The sequence below is a fragment of the Pieris rapae genome, chromosome 11 (genome assembly GCF_905147795.1).
Source record: "Pieris rapae chromosome 11, ilPieRapa1.1, whole genome shotgun sequence".
Classification (NCBI taxonomy): Eukaryota; Metazoa; Arthropoda; class Insecta; order Lepidoptera; family Pieridae; genus Pieris; species Pieris rapae.
Window position 1 is genome coordinate 644,866 of NC_059519.1, and position 25,707 is coordinate 670,572.

The 25,707-nt window shown below is 32.9% G+C and overlaps 1 protein-coding gene across 5 annotated transcripts in view; it reads right to left on the reverse strand.

Moving 5' to 3' along the window:
• The window catches only part of LOC110991594 (Ca(2+)/calmodulin-responsive adenylate cyclase), a 78,881-nt gene that overhangs the window by 42,238 nt on the left and 10,936 nt on the right, over nucleotides 1-25,707 (reverse strand). For all 5 annotated transcript variants that reach the window (XM_045629934.1, XM_045629933.1, XM_045629932.1 and 2 more), the window contains exons 2-5: nucleotides 22,936-23,200; nucleotides 22,531-22,863; nucleotides 4,330-4,479; nucleotides 3,788-3,906 (exon numbers count right to left, since the gene is read on the reverse strand). In XM_045629934.1, coding sequence (XP_045485890.1) covers nucleotides 3,788-3,906; nucleotides 4,330-4,479; nucleotides 22,531-22,863; nucleotides 22,936-23,151 — 818 coding nt within the window. In that variant the 5' untranslated portion in view covers nucleotides 23,152-23,200. The remainder of the gene's footprint in view (nucleotides 1-3,787; nucleotides 3,907-4,329; nucleotides 4,480-22,530; nucleotides 22,864-22,935; nucleotides 23,201-25,707) is intronic.

Genomic DNA, 25,707 nt, shown 5'->3' on the forward strand with positions numbered 1-25,707 from the left:
TTTATATACTCGTTGACGTAAATATATTGTATAGAACATAAATATAATTAAACATTCAACCCCGAACATCCATTGTCCCATACACCATTACCATGGCAGTAGCCGATTACTAATTAGTATGCGATAATGTTTATCTTAACGAGCGTATCATTTGCTATGCCGCTGATAATGTCATCGGAGCATGTTCATACTTTCGGTGACTTTGTTTTGGTAAAGAATACATATCAAGTACCTTGGGATTATTGAAATTTTGCCTTAATCCCTTTTCTTTGAAATCAGTTTTTTTTAAATATATATCACATACATAGAGGTAAAGACTTTGCGATGTTTTTCTTTTCTTATTTTTATGTCACAGGAGGCAAACGAGGCTTTAAGGAGACACTAAGTCCATTCACTTTCGACTATCTTAAAATAAGAAAAAAAGTTTGCTACACGATTATATATAGCAAAATGTTTACCTGAATACATGAGAACAAAGCAATCAATCCTACCTATAATCCCTGAGACCGGCAATTTATCACACATCTTTCCAATATTATTTATCCACCTTTACGTAAACGAATACTCGCAAATTGGATTACTAAGGCCGTAGAGGTGATTGATACCTAATTGGTATTATCTATACATATCACAGCTCTAGACATATTAGAATAACAGTTAACTGGCGATACTTGTAATCGTAAGATTTATATTTAATACGAATTCATAAAACAAAGCTTTGTTAATAATTCCATACAAAAATTGTTTAGTTAAATTAGTATAAGGATTAGTTGTGTATAACTTTGATAAATTAAGGTTAGTTCTGTTAGTGTTTTAGTATTTGTATTTAGGGTAAAAGCTTTCGCCATGTTTTTACTAGCGGCACGTCCCGGCTTCGCACGGGTGGACATTTATTTTTTAAACAATTTTTGTAGATATTGATAATTGATATGTTCTGTATAATGTAGAACATTTTTTGTTCTATCATCAATAGTATTCGCAGCACATGCAATGAAAGATATTTTATACCTATTTTTTTACACCTCGGGTAAAAATATTGTAGGGATTCTTAGCTTTCCTTTCAATTTAAATAACCTATATTATAAAAAATATAAATATCTAAAAAATCTCATAATGGAGTAATTATAGGGTACGAACAATTCTTCGTTACGCCCGTTAAGATGTTATTTACAACAACAAATGATTCTAGGAGAACCAATAACACTAACAACGTTGCACCATATCACTTTTAGTATTATGTCATATATATTTACGGTTTTGTGTTGAAATAAATATACACATATTAAACAGATAATCTCTTCAACCACGAAAACTTAAGACTTTCTTTGAAAAACTGGATTTTAATTAATGTATGACGTTTAATGTAAAGCAATTAAACGTCATAGGACGAAGTAACATTATTAGCTGTCTCATCTTTTTATCAAAATTAATGAACTCTTTGATCTTAAAAGTCAAATAACTGACGAAAATCACTTTAGCTTACAAAGCGTTATTTACGAAGTAATTTTGTTTTATTCACTATGTTTTTGCGTTAAATATAAGAATAATAATTATTTATTTTATTTATTTATTCAATTACATACATGGCTAAACTCACAATAATTATGTCTCATTTATGCCTTAACATTCTTCCAAATTTGCAAATATATATACGGTTAACATTTTGAACATAAATAATTAAATTATAGAGTCCATCCATCTCTCTATCTTGACGATTAATTTAATTTGTTTTTCTTGACGTTCATAAGTGTACATGTTTACCTAAATGAATAAAGATATTTTGATTTGATTTGAATTGAGCATTTTCTCCCAAACTTTTTTAAGCTCCTCAACCCACCGTGAGGACGACCACTCTTTCTTTTCTTTCGTGACCATTTCCATCTTGTTACCTGTTTGTCCATCTGCCATTGTTCATGCGAGCGGTGTGGATCATTTCCACATAAGATTTTTCGCAATGGGATAGTGTATTTGTTTACTTTCTTTAATATTTCTGTAATTCTTACTTTGTCCTTTATTTTTAAATCTCAATATAAAACTTATTAATAACAATTCAGCTGCTACACTACTCTTAGATAGGCATCTGTTTAATTTATCATTTGCACTTACAGCTTGTTATGTATCAATATATTGATTGAAGGCATATGCTTTATTCATTTATTACGTACTCCTCAGCTAACTTAAATCACATACAAAAACAATTATACTAAATATGAAGTTAAACAAATTGAATTAATAATAGGTAGGTATATATATACAAAAAGATTGACCATCACAATACTAGACGCGAAAAAACATCAATAAAATATAATATAATTATTCATAGTATACAAGTTGTTTATCTTTTTGACGTCTTGATAGACATAAAACAATGTTTTGTCTGTTAATACCTCATGGTAAGTTAAAAAATAGCACACTAGAACAGAATATCTTCCCCCTAGCATGTAAGTACTGACATTTATGTTAAATATCTCTTATACTAAATAAGGTCAGACTTAAATGACTTAATGGTCTAAAGTTAGATTAGATCGTAATGTTAAATGTTGTCTTTGAGCAGAAGGCAATTAAGAACAGTCAAGTCGGAAATCGCATAGTAGTCATCGATTTGGGTGTCATATCCCATATGTCAAAAAAATTATTGACTGGCACAGTTCGTGCTAAATCTCTAATGTTTTGCTAAGACATGCTTACGAGAAAGTTAATTACGAAAACAAATTTCACGCAGAGCCGAGTTCGACACGACCAAAAGCCACAACAAACGACCAAAGCTTACACTGGCCGAACGATGAAAACGTTTTTATCGTCTGTGCAATGTTCAGTAGACCCTGACCGTTATGGATTCTTGTAGAGACCGATAAAATCGAACGCATTGTGGCCACTTGGACAAGGGCCAAAAGGCGGACGTCTACGACACATTGCCAAGTACATGTAACATTTAATCGATATTAATCGATCATATACCAAAATTGAGAACTCCCGGATTATGTTATCTCAAATCAATCAATTTCAATCAAATATTGGCATCGCCCTTATTCCGTATTATTGCTTAAACAGAACCATATATTATTTCTTACTTTAAGTACTGAGGATGTAGCGATAATAATTAAACGTATTCCTATCTCATTCTTCGTAGGTATCTATACCTACCACCTTCTAAATTGTATTCCTTTTTGATTATTGGTTTAGTTAACTTTTCTATTCCTCTTGCCATGAGGCCATTTCTACTTGAGTTTATACATTTTAATTCCAACATTAGCTACCTTTGTACTTAATAACATAAATTGTTTCATATTAAACTGAAAGCAGGCCGTCCCGGGTATACATGGGACATGGGTGGACATTTATTTTTTAACCATTTTCTAGAGATTTATATGTTCTTTAATATTGTGGAACAGTTTATTGTTCTTTCATATATCATTTTCGCAGCGCATCGATGAATATTTTATAGGCATTTTTAGAGGGTATCATTATTGTAATTTTACTAGGGATCCTTATTTTTTTCTTGCAATTCAAATAGCCTATATTATTAAGCGATATTTAGCATTTAAATGGTGAAAGAATTATACAAATCGGTCCAGTATTTTTTGAGCCAATTCGTTACATACAAATCTTTCCTTTAATTTTATTCAATATGTATTAACTTTTAAATTTACTATGAATAATTCAAAAGAATGTCTAACCTTCTTTTGTTTTTATTTTGGTTTTATTTAAGTAATAATAAATATGTGTATATGTCTATTGTCTTAACACTTTACGACTTAACCACAACAAAGCCTTAATAGAACCTTACCTGACTTGTTCGTGCTTCTGTATGTAGATCTTATGAAACTGGCCTTCAACAGGTGAAATTATGTCATTCTTCATCTCCATGGCAACGTGTTGTGGTAGTACAGATAGCAGCAACCTTTCCTACAAAGTACAAGTACTATTTATAATATGTTTCTAAAAATAGATTAAGTTTATTGCATTTAAACGGCTTCCAGCTAAAGACAAATGACTGTATAAACGATCTATTGTTGTGACTAAAGAGTATTTTATCGACACTGCATAATACACTTATAACTTCTTACAGTTTTCCCTGAAGGACTAATTGGTCTCCCTCTGTCAAATTTTTGTTTGCGCTGTTACGAAAGGGGGCAGAGAAGCGTTTAAGATAAAAGACGAACCGAAAAGTTTTTTTTTTATTATCAAGTCAAATCAATGAACCTTTAGACTGGCAATTCCCTGTACTAGAGTACTATAATCCCTAGAAGAATAAATTGAGCTTAATTAATATTATAATAATTTGGTTTCACTTTTTAGTTCAATTCTATTTATTGATATATTACTAACCAGCTTTTCATTTTCATCTTCCATATCAAGACGGGCAGCTATGCAGTTCCGTGTGTCAAGAAAGGCTCGTCTCTGGGCGGTTTCCATCAATGAATGCATCAAGGCGCCCACCACGTTCACGCAAATAAATACGACTATATTGCCCACCATCTATAATATAAAGAAATATGAGAATAAATTAAAGAGCTGTCTAGTTACGTTAAGGACATTCAAACATAAGGTGCACGTTCGATTACCAGAATGAATCGTAACTGTCTACTGTCTACATGCCTATTAAGACACAGAATGAAACCGCTGTTTTGGGATTTATAAGACTTCATACATAATTTTTACGAAATTCTTTTGATTTACGGTCTGTTTCACAATGTCAGGATAAGTTCCAAATAAGCTATTTATTACTTATTGGTAGGATAAACAGTATTTTTGCGTTTCACGACTGTCAGATAGCGTTAATCGTCATGAAATGCGAAGTATCTTATTTGGTACTTTTATCTTTCAAATAATTTATGTGTTGCACAGCTATTTGGTACGTTATCCATACATTGTGAAACAGGCCCATAGTGTCGTTAATTTTTAAAAACATTTTGATGTATTAAATTACATTAATCTATACTAATATTATAAAGAGAAAGGATTTGTATGTAAGTATGTTTGTAACGAATTGGCTCAAAAAGTACTGGACCGATTCTAAAAATTATTTCACCATTTATATGCTACATTATCACTGATTAATATATGCTATACTAAAACAACAATAATGATACCCGAACTGTAAAAAATTGCTAAAAAATTAAAACTATTGATGATTGAACAAAAAATGTTCCACAATAATATTGTTTTTAAAATAAATGTCCACCCGTGCGAAGCCGGGACGGGTCGCTAGTTATAAAGATTCGTAAAAAAAATACGAAGATATTCAATAAAGATCGTCGACAACAGATACACAATTATGAAAATCTTAAATTAATTGAGGAACAAATTCATCTAATTGGCCGTACGAATTTGTAAATAACTTTGACACGTGATATTAACAAGATGCTTCAAAGCATATTTTCAAATTAGCTTCCATTGAACGGGAGTCCCATTATAATACGTTCAAAAGACGAATCTTTATCGAGTGTAATTGAATTTCAGATTCAGGTTCTGATGAATTCAATTTATTGGAAATGAGAAATAAATTATATTTCATATTGTTTTTGTTATGTGTTGTATTTGTGAATGAATGCAATCAATCATTTTGGGTGTTTCGATAAAACAGTAGGGGAAAAAATATGGAGTTTTATATTTTTTCAAAGTCATGAGTTTTATATAGAGCAAATTACTTTTTGCCACTTTAATAAAATACCTAAATGCCTTGAATTTTGCTAAAACAGTTTAGGCATAGTATTACTCTTCTAATTTGTAAAAAAGGTTTTTTGTGTAATTGAATTTAAGAAGCAAATCAGATGACTTGACAACATCCTTTGAAGTAAACATTCAGAGACGAATTAATCGACTTAAACTTCCAGTTTTGATTTAATATTCAGTAGAAAAAAACGTCAACCTATATTAATTGGTCACATAATTTAAATAAGCGGAAATGGTGCATCAAAAGATAATAAGGACAGAAACTGCCATAGCTAATAGCTACTAAAGATAACGATCATCAGCACTAACGTCAAACATTGACAACGCGAATAGATCAATTTGACAGCTGACAATTCACATGCTGGCTGATTGATCATGTTCCATTTGCAGAATAATTTTTACTGACCATTTGTAATATGTCGATAGATGAATAATTCATGTTTAATCGATGTGGACATAGCTGATGTCTTTATCTGATACGTAATAAATCAGGTGTCTGACCCCCGGGGTACGGCTTAAGAAGTGCGAAACCCAGATAAAGACATTTTCCTTAGTATTAGATTATGATTCATACTGTTTCTGATGCTTATTTAAAAGGCGATATAGCGATCGCTTTAGTTCAACAAGTATAATCAGAGTAATTAATTTTTATGTGGAGATATTTGATGACACAAATCTGCCCGACAGATGGCGCTGCAGTCAGTATCTAGGTTATATATTATGTACTTATAGGACGTCTGTGGAGTCTGCTATTTTATATTTAAAAGACAAAACCCTCGCAAACATTTTAAGATATTTTACAAGAATTATGTATAAATAGTATAAGTTTGTTTATATCTATTTTACATTTATATTCATTGGTAAAGTGTTCAACAAATTAACGTTATCTAAAAACGCAAACAAGTTCTAAAGAGGGGAAACGATGTATCGGTAAATGAGTACAATTTGGCTCCCCGTCACGTACCAACTTCCCTAATAACACTCCTGTGCACTTCCATCTTGAATATCATGAAAAGGAGCTGTATTCGCTTAATTTGTTTAGTTTTGTTGTGTCAAATTAAGATTACATTCAAAGTAGAATTAAGAAAGTTTTATTTATGAATTAAATTGATAAAAGATTTTAGTTAGATAGTACTCCAGAACTGGTGTTTTCAAAAAAAATTAAAATTAATGTTAATTACTATGTAGACTAAGAATAATAAATGATATATACAATTATTTAAACGTTTTATCTGACCTACGACTATCTTCCTTTCATTTCTACAATATAGAAAAAATAGCCCAAATAAAACCGCCAATATTGCGTAGATTCATTGCCCCATGCCGTGTTAATCTAGCTAGGAAGGTCATTTAGGGACCAATAAAAAACGATCTTTGTAAACGGAATATATATGGTATTTGTTCTCATATAGCATTCAATTGTAATTTCTCTCTTTTCTTAAAGAGAAGATATTATATTTGAAAAACCTAGACAATTACAATATATCCTTGATGGAGATAGGCCTTAACGATTTGTAGTTTCCGACAGCATACTGAGGTCGTAGGTTCCATCCCCGGCTGTGCGCCGATGAACTTTCTGTCTATGACGTATTTAAGGTTCGCTTGACCGGTGAAGAAAAACCGGCTTGCCTTAAATCTAAAAAGTCCACGGCATAAGGTATATGAGGCTGATCACCTAATTGCCATTAGATTGACAAATTATCATGAAAAGAAAAGGAATCCCTGGCCCAAAGCTAAAAAGGTTGTGCGCCACTGGTTCTTTTTCTTTCTTTTCTCTTTTCTTACTCATTGATAGAAAGCGACGTACTTATGTTAAGACTTAGTTTCTATTAAGAGGGGGGTAAGAAACTGACATAATAATTAATATTCTATTAACATCTCAATTAGAAGTTCATCACACTGAAATAACCCGTCATGATCGTCAACTTATCACGCATAGAAACCTTGTTTTGAGTCACCAAAGCTATTTGCCTCAGACATGTTGATGTAACTTCTACAACCAGGTCTTGTTTTTCTTCAGAAATAATAATTTTGTCTATATAATGAGGGTATATGGCGCCTGCGCAGAGCAGTCTTATGCAAAACCACATGTCTAGTAGCCTGACATTTTAAGTTAGGCGTCGTATTGACAAAACATTACTAAATTTCATTTCTATATTTTCAGATATTACAAGAAGTTTATTTTATAACCAAAAAGCAATACTACCAATATACTTTCGACAGGTCGCCCTGGGGAGCTAAAGTCAGTGCTTTTGTTAACAAGTTACAAGCAAGCCAGTTGGCTATATACAATAATATATATAATAATACAAACGAAAAACATACAAATAAATTCCGCAGAAGCGTGGCTACCTTTTCGACTCAGACGTGACGCTCATCTCCTTCAATCCCAAAACTCCCTCTTATTCAAATTATCAGGTCCTCCAATAGATGCTTTATGTAAATTTTATACAGTCAAGGCTCACCCTTCTGCAATTCGTCCGCTATTAAGTTGTGGAATACCTACCTATCTTATAAAACTCGTGAACATAAACATTTCTTAACCATACTCAAAGCGGCGTTTACTGCAGATAGAGATCTGTTTAGAGGAGCATTACAACCGACTATAGACAAGAGAAACAAGTACGTCGGGTACTTCTTTCGCTATGAAATTTAGACATATACAGTCATGGTCATGGATTTGGAGGAATTTTGGAGGCATTGATCAACTGCGAAAATGTCTTTTCATTTTTCGGGTTAACATGGTAATATTTTATATATTAAATATTTTTCAAAATCTTTTCCGTAAATCCAGAGATTATAAAATGTTTACAAAATATTTTTTTAAATATTAATTTTGAAAATAAAAAAATATCTATTTTACGACATTAACTAATACTAAAATCATAATTTATGTTGTACAAACTAACATGGAATAAATTATTATTATATATTAATTAAAACTATCCCTAGTTTTAATATAATAAAATGAGGTCAAAGAATGATGGATGACTTTCATTAAAGTGATTATCTGAAAACCTAATTGGTAGTAATTAATTATCTATTATAAATAGCCAATATTACACCGATGCTTTGGTACAATATTTTGTACGACGCTTTTTTGATAATTATCAAAAATGAACTATTTATATGTAACATACCTATTCTTTAATATTTCTATACAATATACTTAAATTAATCTTGAAACAGTTTTTTTTTATGAATAGCGATAATGTTTATTTATTAACATTTCTTGCAAACAACCGAAATATAGTACAATAAAATTATTAACCGTGTACCGAATGGCTTTCGTGCGATCTCTTCCAGACAACCACTATGAAAAACAAATTAGATAAGGTGTGCACAAGAACAAAACTACAAGACGTTAAACTAAACTAATGGAACAAAGCAAAGCAATTAAAACATATGAAAACGATAAAAAGTGAAAGGGATAAAAAGTCACATGAAACACGAGAATTTTAAGTCGTAATAATTTTGTTAAAACATGATATAAAACCTATTTGTATGGATTAAAAAGCTAGGCTAGTATTAAAAGAAAGCTTGCTAGACTACTCAACTATTAATATCATAAACATGTTTATTAACTCGGTTGGTTGTGCACTTTCTGATGGACTTGGTGATACAAGAGATCAACTTCACGCCTTGACTGATAGCAATCTTGACAGGTCTTACTTGTCAACAAATATAGTTTTTATTTCAAAAGCCAGATAAACAAACACTACGGGACTTGTGATTAAATAATATTTTATATGAATGTTTTACGGTTTCATACGCTTTAATTCCCTCCTAGCATGTTATAGCCTTCCTCGCTAAATGGACTTTTAAAAGCAATTTTTTTGGTATGGATTTTTTTGGACATAAAACTTCTATGCAACTGGACATCACAGTGATGTCTAGAAGTTCTATTGTCTTTTATTGGGTTTTTTCGTCGCTTGGACAACACTATCCAAGCTTTCGCAATGTTCCTGACGTTTTAGGAAATATTCTATCGCCTGTTAATCGGGTATAAGGGTTAAGTATTACGTAAACACTATAGGGGTAAGGAGATTTTCTAAAAGTGAAATAATTTCTCAGTAGTTTGGGGCACCATAGCCTGATCACCTATTGAAAACCTTGACACCCACTGATTTTATTTATTTTGATTTTAATAAGGTGTATCCTTATTAAATCGTATATATTTTAAGGAATATTTGGCTGTAACATTTTGATATTGAATGCTATATCAGAAAAATAATATATTAAATAAAATGTACCATGTTAAAAAGCTTACAATACCTAAACAGTGTGATCATAAATTGACGTCAGAAATATTTTCGTAGCTTCTAACAAAGTGTTATTCGTAATATGCAAATGAAGTTGTCAACTGATGTGATTTTCGTCTGAAATTGTTCTGCATAAATGCTTTAATCTCCTGTTACAGTCCCTAGAACCCTTAAGGAACCCTTTTTATGGTATCTTTTTACGGGTTAAATTATCAAATTATAATTTGCATAAACGGCTTCTTGGTTAGCGGTTTCTTTCTTATCAAACATTTATTATATAATACTAGATGTACCGTTATAAAGCCTATCTTATGGACGCTATCCAGAGACAGATCTGTTTCTGAGAAAATAAAGATTGTTAAGATAACGCGTTGAACCAAACAAACTGAAGGCAAAAGGAATTATTTTGTTCTGGTTTTATTTACAATATTTTTCATTCCGCCTTTAATGATACTATATATATACATAGTTACGTGCTGAAATTGTAGCCTTAATGAGGGAATTAAATCTCCGCCCCAATACTCCACCTCACGCGTGTTGAAAAGAGTTAAAAATTAAAATCAAAAGAAATAAAATATGTAATTAAATTTATTTATTTATTTATTTCCATTAAATTATATATACGTATATTCAAAAAGTTCCCATATCTTACACATTGTAAAGAATATTATTTATATACTACTACTAACAAACACTTTTTTATTTATTATTTATTTAAACCTCTAAGCTTTCACAAATATTTCAATATTATAATTTGCCAAATCGGTCCCACCATTCTCACGTTTTAGCGAGACAAATAAACAGATTTAATTTTCGTATACATATTTAGATAATAAGCGTTTGGCGATGATCCTGCGTTCGAATCCTATAAGGAAAAAAGAAAAACAGGAATATCTCAAACTCATATCAAAGTCATTTATATCACATTTCTCCAAAGTAATTTGTCTAAAACATTTCATATAGAGGCTTTGACGTAGTTATTGTACGAGAAAAAGCACGACTTAAAAGCTTTTAAAACGTTACACAACAAAAGTTTGGAGAGAATTTACCGTGAATAGTCGTTTCGATATATTACAGAAGCTTTTTTCCAGATATATTAAAATCACATTTATATTGATTACATTAATACCTAAGTAATTCTAAATTACTATATAGGAATACATTTGTACATCTGCAGTAAAGTAATTCTATAAATATATATTCCATTAAGTATTTTGTGTAATAGTTTTTTAGTAAATAATTTAAAAATAACCAATGTTGCCTTCCACCTGCTGGCGTCCGTCTTTTATCTTTGGTGATAGGTTCGATTCCCGGATATGCCTGTCTATAGATTTTCTATGTGCGCATTTAACATTCGTTCGAATGGTGAAGGAAAATAGTGAGGAAACCGGGTTCCTTAGACCCAAAAAGTCGACGGCGTGTGTCACCCACTTGCCAATTAGATTGACAAATGATCATGAAACAGATACCGTAATCTGAGGCCCAGACCTAAAAAGGTTGTAACACCACTGATGTATTATTATTTTATTTTTGGAAGATGGTACCAATAAACGTGTGTTGCTACTTGTTATGTTATAAAACGAGTAATGTTTTGTGAACGAAGATAAAAAAAGCAGAGTAAAGCTACGGATTTGTTTCACCACTATGACAGTGCAAATAAATATAAACTTTATTTTGTTATATTTTGAAATAAGAAAAATACTGAATTTTTCTTATTTCATTAGGTACATGCCTTATTCCATGGCAGAATTATTATATAGGCTCGATTGTAATTTCATGTAAAATCATGCTCTCTTCTGTTAACCGTACTGTAGGAAAAAAATTTAAATCTTCTCTTTTATTATATCGTGAACAATAGAATTCACTTGGTAGGTTAATAAACAAAAACTATTTGGCTTACCAGATGTTCATAAATTTATAAACTAAACTATGGCTTAGCATTAATTTAAAATATATAAAGTTACGGTGCACGGAGGATTTTATGATTGTCATCAAACCTGTTGGTCATGGTCATCAAATCAATGTTTATTTATAAAACACAACATTCGAGGGCGTGTCCGCTATTTATTATTAACGCTTATAATAATCAAACAAAATATTAGTTAATTTAAACAAATAGCATATTTCATACGCAATTGACATCCATCCGTATTTTTTATCAAAAACCTCCAACATATACACTAGACATAGACAATAAAAATACTTTTTGTCTAATTAAAACGCAACGTTAGACTATAATTGTCGTTTTTATTCACAAACGTAATATAAGCTTCAATTAGCTAACGAGTATTGCGTCACGTTTATTTGTAAAAATATTGAGCTATTTACTGATAAGGAATATATTCATTTTATAATAATGATTAGCTTGTTTATAGACGAACATCACGTTTAAAGCGACTGTTAACTTAAATGCTTCTTAAAAAAGGTTTATGATTTAATAGAGCTAAAAAACCATTGTCTATCACAATTTATGTTATTATTACATTTACATTAATTCTTATGTACAAGACATTTGGTAGAATTTTCATTAGATCATTAAGGCGGCGCACAATGATGTACAATTTGACTTCTGAAACGGCTTATTTTGTGCCATTTTGGTGTCGGTTTTATTAAAAAATACATATAAAACTCCGTAATTTTTTTTTAAACTACCACCAAAAAAAACAACATGTCGACTTTATATAAATTAAACTCATCAAAGGTTTTAAATTACTAAGAGTATATTTTCTTATTGGCTTTATGAATTTCGGTTTTAATTATATCATCCATCGGGTATCGGTTTTTAAAACCACTCATTTTAAGTCAGGGCTGTTGCTCGAAAATAAGTAAAAGTAAAATAAAATGTTCCTAAAAATCTTGACTTCGTTACAGAAACACGAACATGCACCTTCCGAATCTCTCTCGACTCTTGGTAGTCGTGTCAATCGTAGCACTGGCAGCTGGTTCCACAAAGAGGTTGTGCGCGACAGAAAATGCCTTTAAGCGCTCTATGAAACGCCGAACAATTTTTTATGTTTACTCTCCGTTATTCTTGCTTACAGTACTATCGTACCAACATATTCTCTCTCTCTCTCTATATATATATATATATATATTTTATTCTTCACAAATTCAATTATTTTAAACTTAACACGACCGCGTTCATTTTTAGGCCATTTGTTTTACGTTTTCATAATGAGACAATTAAACCGCTTTATATGTTAAAACATGAGGTTGACTTGCGTTTTGTTTCCACGAGAATATGAGTGTATGCTCCTATTTCACCATACCTACTGCTGATTGAGGACAAATCTTTATTTTTTAATTTTTTCGTTTATATAATTTTTTTATTGCTATAGTTAATTACTTAATATTGGAACTTGATGTAATAGTTGCAACTCCTTACAAATATTTTGTAAAACAAATCACTTGGCTATTAAAAAGAGTGGCAGAAACTTTTTTGCCAGTTCTCGTCCGTTCTAGACCCGGCTTTGAGAACTGGCAATAAATGTAAAATTAGAAGATTTTTATGTGTTCCTTTATTGACGTTCGTAAGTGGACATTGTGTTATAAATATTTATTCATTCAGATAACACAATCTCATACCATACATATATATATATCACCATATAGAACCGGGAATCAGCTAAACCAGAGATCTTAGCAGAACGAAAGTCTTTATAAATGGAATACTATGCAAATATCAAAAGATATGTAACAGTTATACAATCTGATACAATTTGCATATTTTAATGGAAACCAATGCCCTGTCAATCAAATACTCTTAATAATCGATTTAAAAAATAAGGGCGCCCGTTCATAATAACTTATGTAAGCTGTTTTTATACATGCCTGTTTAAACGAAGTGTAAACAAATAAAGAAATAAATCTACGTCTTTTACTACGTAAATGTTTGCGTGAGACATATCAAAATTAAGTTTATATATATAAAATATTCAACGGAGTGAGTTCTCATTTACGCAATAATCAAGTATGCGTATGTATTGTTGTCTTTAGAAGTTCTGAGAGTTTATTATTAATTACCCCTTCAATTTGCACGAGTAGACTAAACATTGTACGTACGGATAATGAATTGATAATATTATAGTTGCCACTAGAAGTTTTTAATAAGGACCTTCAATTCAATTCGCTAATTTTGAAAGAAACTTTTAGCATTTAATGGTAAGGTTAGTATATAAATCACTTGTTGGAACAGTTGAAACCTCTGTTATTAATATATAATAAATTATCTCTGCACAAAGACATCGTATAACATTAAAATCCTAACATAATACTAATATGTAATGTAAATCCTACCTAATTTATTAAATGATATTAGACATAAATGTCCATTATTTATTTATTTATTAACACTACTTACAGTCTCTATTAAGGGGAAGACACTCTGTTCTTGTGTATTCGTATTACATAAAAAGGAAATAGTTTGCTAAGAAAGAAAAAATAGCATTTTATGAACTTAGTTTATACTATTTTATTAACATGAATTAATATCAATCATCCCTGGTCAGAGCAAGACAAATAAGTAAAAGTAAAAAAAAAAAGTTCAAAAAAAATCTTGACTTTTCGGTACAGAAGCACGACTATGCACTTCAAGACTTCTGTCATCCTACCTACGACCGTTTCAATGCTACTAGAACTGTACTCAACCAGTACCTAACGTATCCTCTATTAATTATAACATTTAGCAAGGGCATTAAATGGTGTATTGCATTTGGAACGTGCACCAACATCTGGTCAATGTTAATCAACTTGGTTTAATTCTAACCATGAATTAATGTAGCATCTAAATCCACTTCAGGTCTGTTTTACTAAACATTTGAAAATAGAGATGTTTATCTATGTGTTTATTGATTTTGTTGAGTAGAGATCGTCATTTAAAAATTTTAGGTCTTGTATTCCAGTGACTGAATATTTTTTTTTATTAACGAAACTCGGTTATGTATTGCATACCTACAGATTACAACATAAATTACCAGCAAATCGATATATTTAATGTGACTAAAAAATTCTTAAAAAAATATTTTAAAAATTCAGGTAACTTTTACCAATAATGGCTTTGTTTGTTGTTTCATGTTGACTATATGTTTTGATCTACCAATCATTCAATCTTACAACTGTGCTTTGTAAAACTGTGTTTTATGTTTCTGTTTATATGTGTATTCCGTTTTGGCTTTTGTGTGTTATGTAATTGTTTGGATATTGTTTAATGTTAGCTGTAGGAATACTTAAATAAATAAAATAAAATAAAATAAAATTAATTGTATTTTTGTACTTTATAAGGAATTTAAATTTGTTCTGTGGTGAAGCTCTTCAGGCACCAAGTTTAAACACCTTAGAGGTTTTCGGTGTTTTCTGGTTTTTTTTTAAAGAACAAGGGGCAATCGGGCAGGACTCACCTGTGGTTACGTGATACCGCCGCCCATGGACACTCAATGCCAGAGAGCTATTTTTAATAAACTGTACTTTTAGTATACATATACAAATATTAAGCATTATTTTTTTATGTAGGCAATTAAGGTAAAATATGTCTGCCTGCATATTAAGGGTTTAATCACATGATGAAGTTTCAAATTACACAAGACATTTCATCGAGCATTTTTTTTTTTAATACAAAAAATTATCGATATAACATTGAGTTTAGTCGTTAATGATTTTTATTTAAATATACTACTACCGTATTAATGCTATTTATAATATAAATAGCATTAATACGAAACTTAGTATACTAACAAAATGTTTTCTTGCTACAATAAATTAAATGTCTTCCGTTACATATTCTTTATTATAAGTCAGTTTAAATATTTGTTACGTTATACGGTAAATAAAATTCACAAGATTTTAATGATACATTTTAAGAACGACGGAGGATCGTTGAACTCAACACTACTATAGCTAAAGCTAAGATAAACATTAATTATAAAAAATTCCCAACAAATATCTAATATATATATTTTCGTTATATTTGCCAGACCAGACACACGATATCTTTTTTATATATTTATTTATAAGTAAATCTTATAATTATTAATCAATTGTTATTGATATTTAACAAATCTTTGAAAGTCTTTTATTTATTTTGTCAATCATTATCGAATCAAATCACTGGAACACACAAAAAAATCTAATTCGATCCAACCGTTGAGGAGTCAAATAATTAGAAACACACACAGAGATAAGATTTAAAAACTCACACCTCGCATAATTTGTTTTTAAATATATCAATAAAATCGTCGGCAAAATATAAAATTTCCAAAATATATTTCAGCATTCGAAAGTTTTTTTATTAACCAAAGGGATCGCATTAAAGTTATCTGAGGCTAAACCAATAATTATTTAAAAATATTATGACCTACCTGCCTTATAAAGGCAAGCTTGAACTTAATTAAACAACACGTTATGAATTCATTATACAAACGAAAATCGAGATTCAGTTACCCAATATAAAAATCGTATTAATCCCTAATAAGTACAAATTAAACTACTCGTACATTTAAATTACATATTACTTGCACAGGTTATATTTTTTAGATTATTAATTATTTTTGTAATGGCGGAGACCAAGAAAAGGTGGGCCGAGGGGCAAGTGGAATGCGGCGTAAAAAGAAGAAATATGGGAAACACCACTCACCTTTAGTCCTCAGGCACTTCACTTGTCTCCGTGGGAGAAGACCACGTATAGAATATTAAGCGGTAAGTACTTAGTACTCTGCGGTAGCGGAAACACAGTAGTAGAAGTGAGCAAGCGTGACCTCGCGACGGCGGTAGTGGCTTCTCTCTGAGGCGCGGGCGCAAGTCTCATAGTCCCCTCCTTCCACACTTTAATATTGAGAGAGAGAGAGAGTGGTGTTTAAGGAACGGGTGCGGTTGGGACAGAAAATGAGGACAGAGAGGACTAAGGTGATTGGATGGCGTGAACATTGCCCCCGGCCTAAAAAACCTTTAGGTTTTTTATAAAGAGAAATGATACTAAAAAGACAAAAAAATAATAGTTATAACAATGAGAAAAGAAAATTGATATTCGCGATTGGTAAAAAAGATCATAGAACTATATGAGTTTGTTTAGCGGTTTGTAAAGCGATTTTGTAAAGCGGGTTGTAAAAGATTCATAAAGCAGTTTGGAGAGCGGTGTATTAAGCGGTTGATCGAGCGGTTTTAAAGCGGTTTTGTATATTGTTTTGTAAGCGGTTTGAAAGCGGTTTTGTAAGATGTTTTGTAAGCGGTTTTAAAGCGGTTTTGTAAGCGGTTTTGTAGGCAGTTTTATTGGTTCGGTAATGGGCATAAACGCACAACAGGCCTTTTATAAATTCCCGTTGCAGTTTTGACTAAAACTACTCTACAAATTCCATCTTTTCCGGGATAAATTTCCATTACCTTTCCCAAAGGCCAAGAAAGTGGAGAAACGTTATCTGTCACTATAACTACAACTGTACCTATTGTGACAGGATTGGCTTGTGTATTCCATTTTGTTCTCGACTGTAGCAAATGGAGATATTCCAATTTCCATCGATTACTGAATGATTGTATCATACCATCCAACAACGCATATCGTTTTAAAAGTGAAACTGGTTCATCATCTACTTTCATTCTAGCGGGTATAAATTTTACTGGTGATGACATCAAGAAGTGAGCTGGAGTTAAAGCTGTGAGCTCAGATGGATCCTCACTTAAAAGTGTAAGCGGTCGAGAATTGATAACTGATTCAATTTGTGTAAGAACAGTTAACATTTCCTCATACGTTAGTAACTGATCACCTACCACACGACGCAAATGGTTCTTAAAAGCCTTAACAAATATTTCGAAACAGCCACCAAAATGAGGACTTCGAGGAGGATTGAACTTCCACTGTATACGATTATTTGCAAGCTCAGTGGCAAATGTATCATGAAATTCAATCGAGTTTGTAAGTGTAAATATATCTGATAATGCATTTTTTGCTCCAACAAAATTCTTTGCATTATCTGAATAAAGAACAGAAATAGCGCCACGACGCGCAATAAATCTCTTGAATGCAGAAAGAAATGAACTGGTACTAAGGTCTGTAGTAAGCTCAACGTGTACAGCTCGAACCACCATACAAACAAAAATGCAAAGATAAGCCTTCATAGAGCGGACTCCACGTTTTCGATAAGGAATTATTGAAATAGGACCAGCATAGTCTACAGCGGTATGGACGAAAGCTTTAGATTCGTTTACACGATAGTCTGGTAAGTCACCCATGAGCGGTATAATAGGATGAGGATTTGCTTTAAAACAAAAGTTACATTTATGTATAACTGATCGCACTATGCTGCGGCACGATAGTATCCAATAACGTTGTCGGAGAATCGCCATTAAAGTGACTGGACCAGCGTGACAGTTATGACGATGATAATAGGAAATAATTAACTCAAGTATCCTGTCCTTTCGCGGTAACAAAATAGGATGCTGCTGATCATACTGTAGATTGGCATTTTTTAATCTACCACCAACCCTTATCAACCCATCAGCATCTAGAAAGGGACATAATCTTTGAATAGAACGCGAGCAGCAGCCACTAGTTTTAAGGCTATGGATGACATCATAGAAATATACCTTTTGTAAAACCTTAAATATCTGTATTTCAGCATAACTAATATCGTCAGCAGAGATATTAGTAGATCTAGGAAGTCTTTTTAGAAAACGGTATATCCATACCACTGTACGGAGAAACAATAACCAAGAAGAAACTCGATGAGACAGTTCTAAAATTGGGTTTGGATCACTCCACACTGTAGCAGGAATAGAGACTATTTTTCTTTCTTCTTCTATATCAACAGCTGTTTCAGAGTTTAGAGACGTAATTGGCCACTCAGATGATTCCAATACTAACCATTTTGGGCCAGTGAACCAAGTAGAATTATTTACAAATGCTGTGGGTGATAAGCCACGAGATAGACAATCACTAGGATTTTGATCACCCGCAACATGGTGAAATTTTTCATTTTTAATTAAATTTTCTAACTGCGGTTGTACTATAGAACATAGCGAAATAGCGGTATAACTGTTATAGTTATTGGTGCAATCAGAACCCAATAAGGGGACGTTACCGATGATAATATACCCGAATATTGTTTCGAAAGCGGTAGGAGTGCCAGGTGCGCCAGTAACACGACCCGACAACATTATATCGGCGTAATGTGGTGCACCAATAAGTATCTCTATCTCTGACGGATAAAAATAATTTTCATCCGCCAAAGTAATATTGTTTAAATGTTTCAGCGAAGACTTTTTAATTTGTGCCACCGGTAAACAGTCTGTTATTTTGTCTATAATAAAGGCATTTAAAGGTATAGAATTATTATTAATCCGAGAAGAAAGAACGGTAGAAACTTCTCCTATTATCGGATTTGAAGCGGAACCTATACCTTTTACAAACTTATTCGAAAATTTAGTAACCTTTAAATTTAATCTTTCGCAACATTTCATGGTTATAAAAGTGCTTTGAGACGCACAATCAATTAAAACACGAACTGTATGTGGTTTACCATTTAAATCATATATATATACTTGCGCCGTACCTAATAAACATGTATTATTACTTTCGGAAATAGCCGGCCGAATATTACAAAGTGAAATATTTGAGTTATTAATCGGCTGATTGTCGCTGCGTGGAGGTAAATTAGGTGTATTATTAGCGGAAGGCCCAGCAAGCGGCGCAGTTGCATTGCTCATGCGATTCAAGTTATTAGCGTGCATGTTTTCTTGAGAAACAGTCGCATTACGACACAGCGTAGAATGATGTCTCATGCGGCAATTACGACAATTCCATGCAGACTTACACTTATTTAACATATGCGATAAACTTAAACAGTTAAAACACCCTTTATTGTTTTTGATAAAAGTGTATTTATCATCTATAGACAATTCGTTAAATGAATTACATTTATATAAATTGAAATGATCGATGCGTTTACAAAATGAACAATTAGACCGCTTCTCTGTAAGCGACACAAACGCACGCGAAGAAACCGGTTTGTTATCGAATGTGCGAGTAGTATCCAAATGCTGAGCTATTCTATTATGCTCGCGTACGAATGCAATTAAATCTTTATAACTAGGTATTGTAGGGTTGTTAATATTATGTAATTCGAAGGAACGAACTGTACTAGAATCTAATTTCTTCAATGATAAATATAGTAATATAAAATCAGCTAAATTTTCTAATTGTAATGATTCTAAACTTGATATTGCGGTGCAGTAGTTGTCAAGAAACAATTGTAAATTTTTATGTGAAGCGGTGGTAAGCGGTTTGAAGTCTAGAATCTTTTGCATATAAGCTGAACCCAAACTTCGTTTGTCATGGTATTTGTTTATAAGCGTTTGCCAAATTAAAGCATAATTTTCAGCATTTGGAATTATACCTGCACAAACAGAGAGGGCCGAATCAGATAATTTACTTATTAAATATTGAATTCGTTCGTGATCTGAAAGATCAGGATTTTCATGAATGGTACGTTTAAAGGATTCGTAAAATAACGGCCACTTAATGACATCACCGTTGAAAATCATTAATTCCAACTTTGGTAAGTGAAACGATTTGCGTTGGTGTTGGTTTGCATCAGATAAATCATTCCTACCTGCAACAAATTTATTAAATTTCTCAAAAATGAATTTACAGTGACAATACATGTCTTCAAATGAATTTATGCAATTAAAATTGACAGTGTATAAGGGATTAATAGTTAATTCGATAACATTTATTTTACTCACTGTTTCACAAAACGAATCCCGAATATTATCAATTGATATCATACCCGATAAAAAAGAATTTATGTCAGCCTCCTGCGAGGTTTTCTTTGACCTATCGTACAAGTCTTGTACACGTGAAAATAAATTGTCTCGTTTTGCAATTAAAACGGCGCGATCAATTTCAAGCGAACTGTTAGCGCCTTGTTTCTCAAAAGCCGCTTTACGAGTCTCCATAATGACAAAGATATATATATTAAATTAAATTAAGTAACAAACTAAAATAGTATATCGCGGCTCGAAAAGGACCAAACAATGTAATGGCGGAGACCAAGAAAAGGTGGGCCGAGGGGCAAGTGGAATGCGGCGTAAAAAGAAGAAATATGGGAAACACCACTCACCTTTAGTCCTCAGGCACTTCACTTGTCTCCGTGGGAGAAGACCACGTATAGAATATTAAGCGGTAAGTACTTAGTACTCTGCGGTAGCGGAAACACAGTAGTAGAAGTGAGCAAGCGTGACCTCGCGACGGCGGTAGTGGCTTCTCTCTGAGGCGCGGGCGCAAGTCTCATAGTCCCCTCCTTCCACACTTTAATATTGAGAGAGAGAGAGAGTGGTGTTTAAGGAACGGGTGCGGTTGGGACAGAAAATGAGGACAGAGAGGACTAAGGTGATTGGATGGCGTGAACAATTTTCAATTATACGTTATTGACGTTACATTTCATTTGTAGTCTGTGGAAATGACGCTAGTTATGGCCTGTCATTTAAATTTTAATTCGAAGTTTTTTTTAGAACAATTAGGATTATAAAAGAAATTAAATTGTTTTCAAGTAAATATAAATTTTTCAGCAATACATTTGAGTTTTATTTACCATAAATATACAAATGTTGTTTAGTTTTAAGTGTTAGTTTAACATTTTGTTTATATAAAAATGAGCAATTGCTTAATACATTAGCCAGTATCTGTTCACCCACAAGAATGTCCATAGTGGACCAGCGTCTGTATTAGCTACCATATAATATAAAATCAATTACAGCCACCTTATCATTACCTAAAAAAATATTAGCAGAAGCAGAAATTTCATACTTTCGAGTCATACACAAAACAAGGCAAAACATCGTTGCTAACAAGTTTGCGCACGATCTATTATTTGCGAGCATTTCTAAGCACACGAGAACATTCTTTTTGCGACCGCAGGATGAGTGTACCGTGTGGTTTCCGCCCGCCGTAAATATAGAAATGAAAAGGGAAACCTGAAAACGCACTTTGATATCTGAATAAACAGAACGCGTTCAAACGCTCCGAACATCACGAGGCCGTGTTTTATTGTTCCCGGTTTCCACCAGCAATCCGAACTGTATATGTCTGGAATTTATGTGCGCCTAAAAGTTATGGCTTTTTAATGCGCTCCGCGTCAACGGTTGCCTTTTTTCATTCGAAATTATACAAGAAATCGTGCGTTACATAATCTAGAATTATGCAAAGATTGTTTCTTAATACAGAATTGTACACGAGTCACCTTGTTAGCTGATATTTATATGTAAATCGCCTACGGTAGGGTAATAAGGGTATGTTATCATTTAATTACGGCTGTATGCAATTTCCTTTTGTGTAATTCACAACGCAAAAACAATGTTGTTTTATCGAGTTTCAGCAAAAATACATTAGCCAGAGTATAATCTACTAGTTTCGGTCAATGTTAATTGGGTATTCTTAAAACGGTAGCATACAGAATAATCAGTTATATTTTATGCCGGAGAACCACCAAATGTATCTCAAACAATAATGGACTTGAATAAAATATTTCTTTTGCCATTACGTATTCCATTACTTTGATGCTCCGGTAACGTTGCGAAAAGATTTTTCGAAGTATAAAGTAACACAAACCTGTTGCCAAACGTGATACGGGAAACGGGAGGCGACCAGAGCCGCTGCTATCGTGTGCACGATGGGAAGAACAATGCCAAAAGCTGCTGCAACTGGAGCGCCAACGGGAAGAAGGGCGTACGCAGCAAAGACGGCCCAAATCACGTGGGCAGCCCCTTCGACAGCTGCACCGGGGCTCCAAGCTGGTAGCGTAGCAGCTAGAGCTACTCCACCGCCAGCTAAAGCGAGCCAGCAAGCACGAGGCAGACGCCTCTCGGGCGTCACACCACCGGCCCGGCCGCACCACCACGCGAGGCCGCCGCAGAGCACAGCGTGGGCACTTAACACGCCCACCTACAAATAAATAACATTTTAAAGACCAGTTCTGTTAGAAATATATATATTGCATCGCAGCATTAATAATACCTGTGGCGCTCTTCGCCAGCCTCTAGTGGCATCGACGGCGGCCAGGGCAGCGGCAAGAGCTGCCCACAGCGCTAACGCGGAGCCGACCGAGGTCCGCTGCAGCTTGCAGGCGTAACGGGCATAGAGCTCTTCCAACTCGGCGGACTCGAAGCGTCGGCGCGCGAGCAGTCGAGCCAGCGGCCCGCGCGCCGACATTGCCTTCACCGCGTGATCCATATTGCCTCACCTCGCCAGCGCGCCCACTACGAACGCCCGTCGCTTCATCCTACGAAAAAACATTCACAGTTATAAATAACTAAGAACAAGACGTTCATTTTACTACATTTTTATCAGAGGCGCTACAACCTTTTAAGTACCTAGGATTTGGTATCTGTTTCATAATCATTTGTTTCATAATCATGTCAATCTACTAGGCAAGTTGGTGTTCAACCTGCTGTGCCTCACAGTGTGCACATAGACAGAAACTCCATTAGAGTACAGCCGGGGATCAAACCTCAGAGATGAGAGTTGCACCGTGAAACCACATGGCCACCACCTCTATATATATTAGATTAGATTAAGTTAACAGAGGTGTTGGCCATGTGGCAGCATGCGACTCTCATCTCTGAGGTATATATATGTAAATTAATTTTAATTTTAATGAAAATTCATTAAAATTAATAGAATAATGTTTTTGGTAGCACGATAAAAGAAAGTGGGACGATGAAAATATTTATTTATAGCTATTGAAATTATAACTCAATTCGAAACTGCCCACATACATTAAGAATTCAGTTATGAATATAATTTCGATTTATAATGTAGGTCAGTTCACATAACACTGCGAAAACGCTTTAACGAAATATTTATTACTTTCAACAATTTATTAATACGATAGAAAAATAACAACGACCTTGCTTCGGAGCTTTTTGATTCAGGTCTCGGCGCCTCAGTTTCAACATTATTATGTTAAAATAGGATAATAAACATTAAATATTATGATTATTGTGGCCGGCTATAAAGTTAAGGACAACACAGGGATAACACGTGAAGGAAAAACAATAAAATCTCGTTTTGCAAAATTGTTTATTTAAAAATACAACACAAGTTGTTCGACCAAATGTTTGCTCTATTTATGTGTTATATTGTTTACACGTTTGATTTAACAAGTTAGTTTAATATGCGTAAATAAATTTTATAAAATTATTCACACAGAATCTTTAGCTATATTAAAACGCTTTTTAATGCAGTGAGATACATTATTGTTAAATATTTGTATACCTATATTTTGCGTGTGTTTAAGCCGAGTTCAAAGACAGCAAGCAAATTCTACGTGCATTTTTCTGTCTATAATCAAGCATCATCAGTCAGACCCAAAAATTATAAATATATACTCATAATACCCACAATCTTAAACCTATCTACATAATATTAATTTGGAAGCATAAAGAATAAAGATCACCTTAAGAAATCGAATAAAAATTTACTATTATAGTATCGGTACCGACTATATAAATTAATCATCGCTTAAACATTAAATTATCTTTGTGTATCAATAGAAATAAGAATGTTATTAAAGTTTAGTTTGTAAAATACCTAAAGACTTGGCGATTTAAAAAAAGGCGGAGAGTTTATTGCCAGTTCTCCTGCGTTCTACGCCCTTGATTAGAGAACTGGCTGTAAATGTAAAATTAGAAGCATTTCATATACATTTCTGTTTTTGAGGTTGATCAGTGTACATTGTGTCACCTATATAAATAAATGATTTTAAATATATCTTAAAAATCTTCAAAGATATTTTAAATAGCAAACAATATCAAGCTTCGTGGAAATATATCTAAAGAAGCAATCAATAACGCTCTCCTAAACATCATTGATCAATGCTTGGTACTTACCTATAATTTATTTGTAACAATGCGAGAGGCAATAAAATCAAACATAACTGAATTAGAGATAAAACAGGGGGCCGTTAAAGAAAGATAACTTTATCTTTATTGACGCTAAACGAAAACATTTTTGTGGAACATAATATGTAGATTAGTATAAACATAATAGTAAATAACTAACTTGCTTTCCTAATAATATTTATAGGCAAGTATCGGTCTTCTATCTAATTATTGTTATTTTTAACTTTTAACTTTATTTTATTTACATTTTTATTAATTTTACTATATACCTTTACACAAGACTGTATAACGTAAACTGGTAACTTTTATTATTAGTAGAGGATGTTATTATCGGATTGTATAGACTGAGGCCCAAACTAGCTACTGTGGTCACCGGCAGAATGACCAGCGCTGTAGAACATTCTGTTCCTCAGCATAATGCTGAGCCAGGGCCAATTACATACTTGCCACACACACGCATTACGTACTTGAGACGAACCGAATGGGGTAAGGAATAAAATTTTTATATCTCTCATTATATCTTTTATTTAATTTTTTCTCTTTGATTATTGTTATTTCGTGTGTTTATGTTTGTGTGTTTTGTATGTAATAAATGTTATGTCTGTCTGTCTATCAGGCGTCTACGCTTGATAACAACGTACTATACTACTTGCTCATATTGCTATATGAGCAAGTGTTAATTAATAGATAATAACATCGATAGCCGGGGTACACAACCACTACCACTGCCGTAAAACTTTGCCGTGAAATAGTTCAAAATGCGCACAAACACCAACTAAGAAATTATAAAATGAGGGCATAACTATAAATAAAATTGGCAAAAATGTATCTTTTCCAAAGAGCATAAGAATGAGCCAAAAAGTAAGTGAATCAAATGTGACGTTCG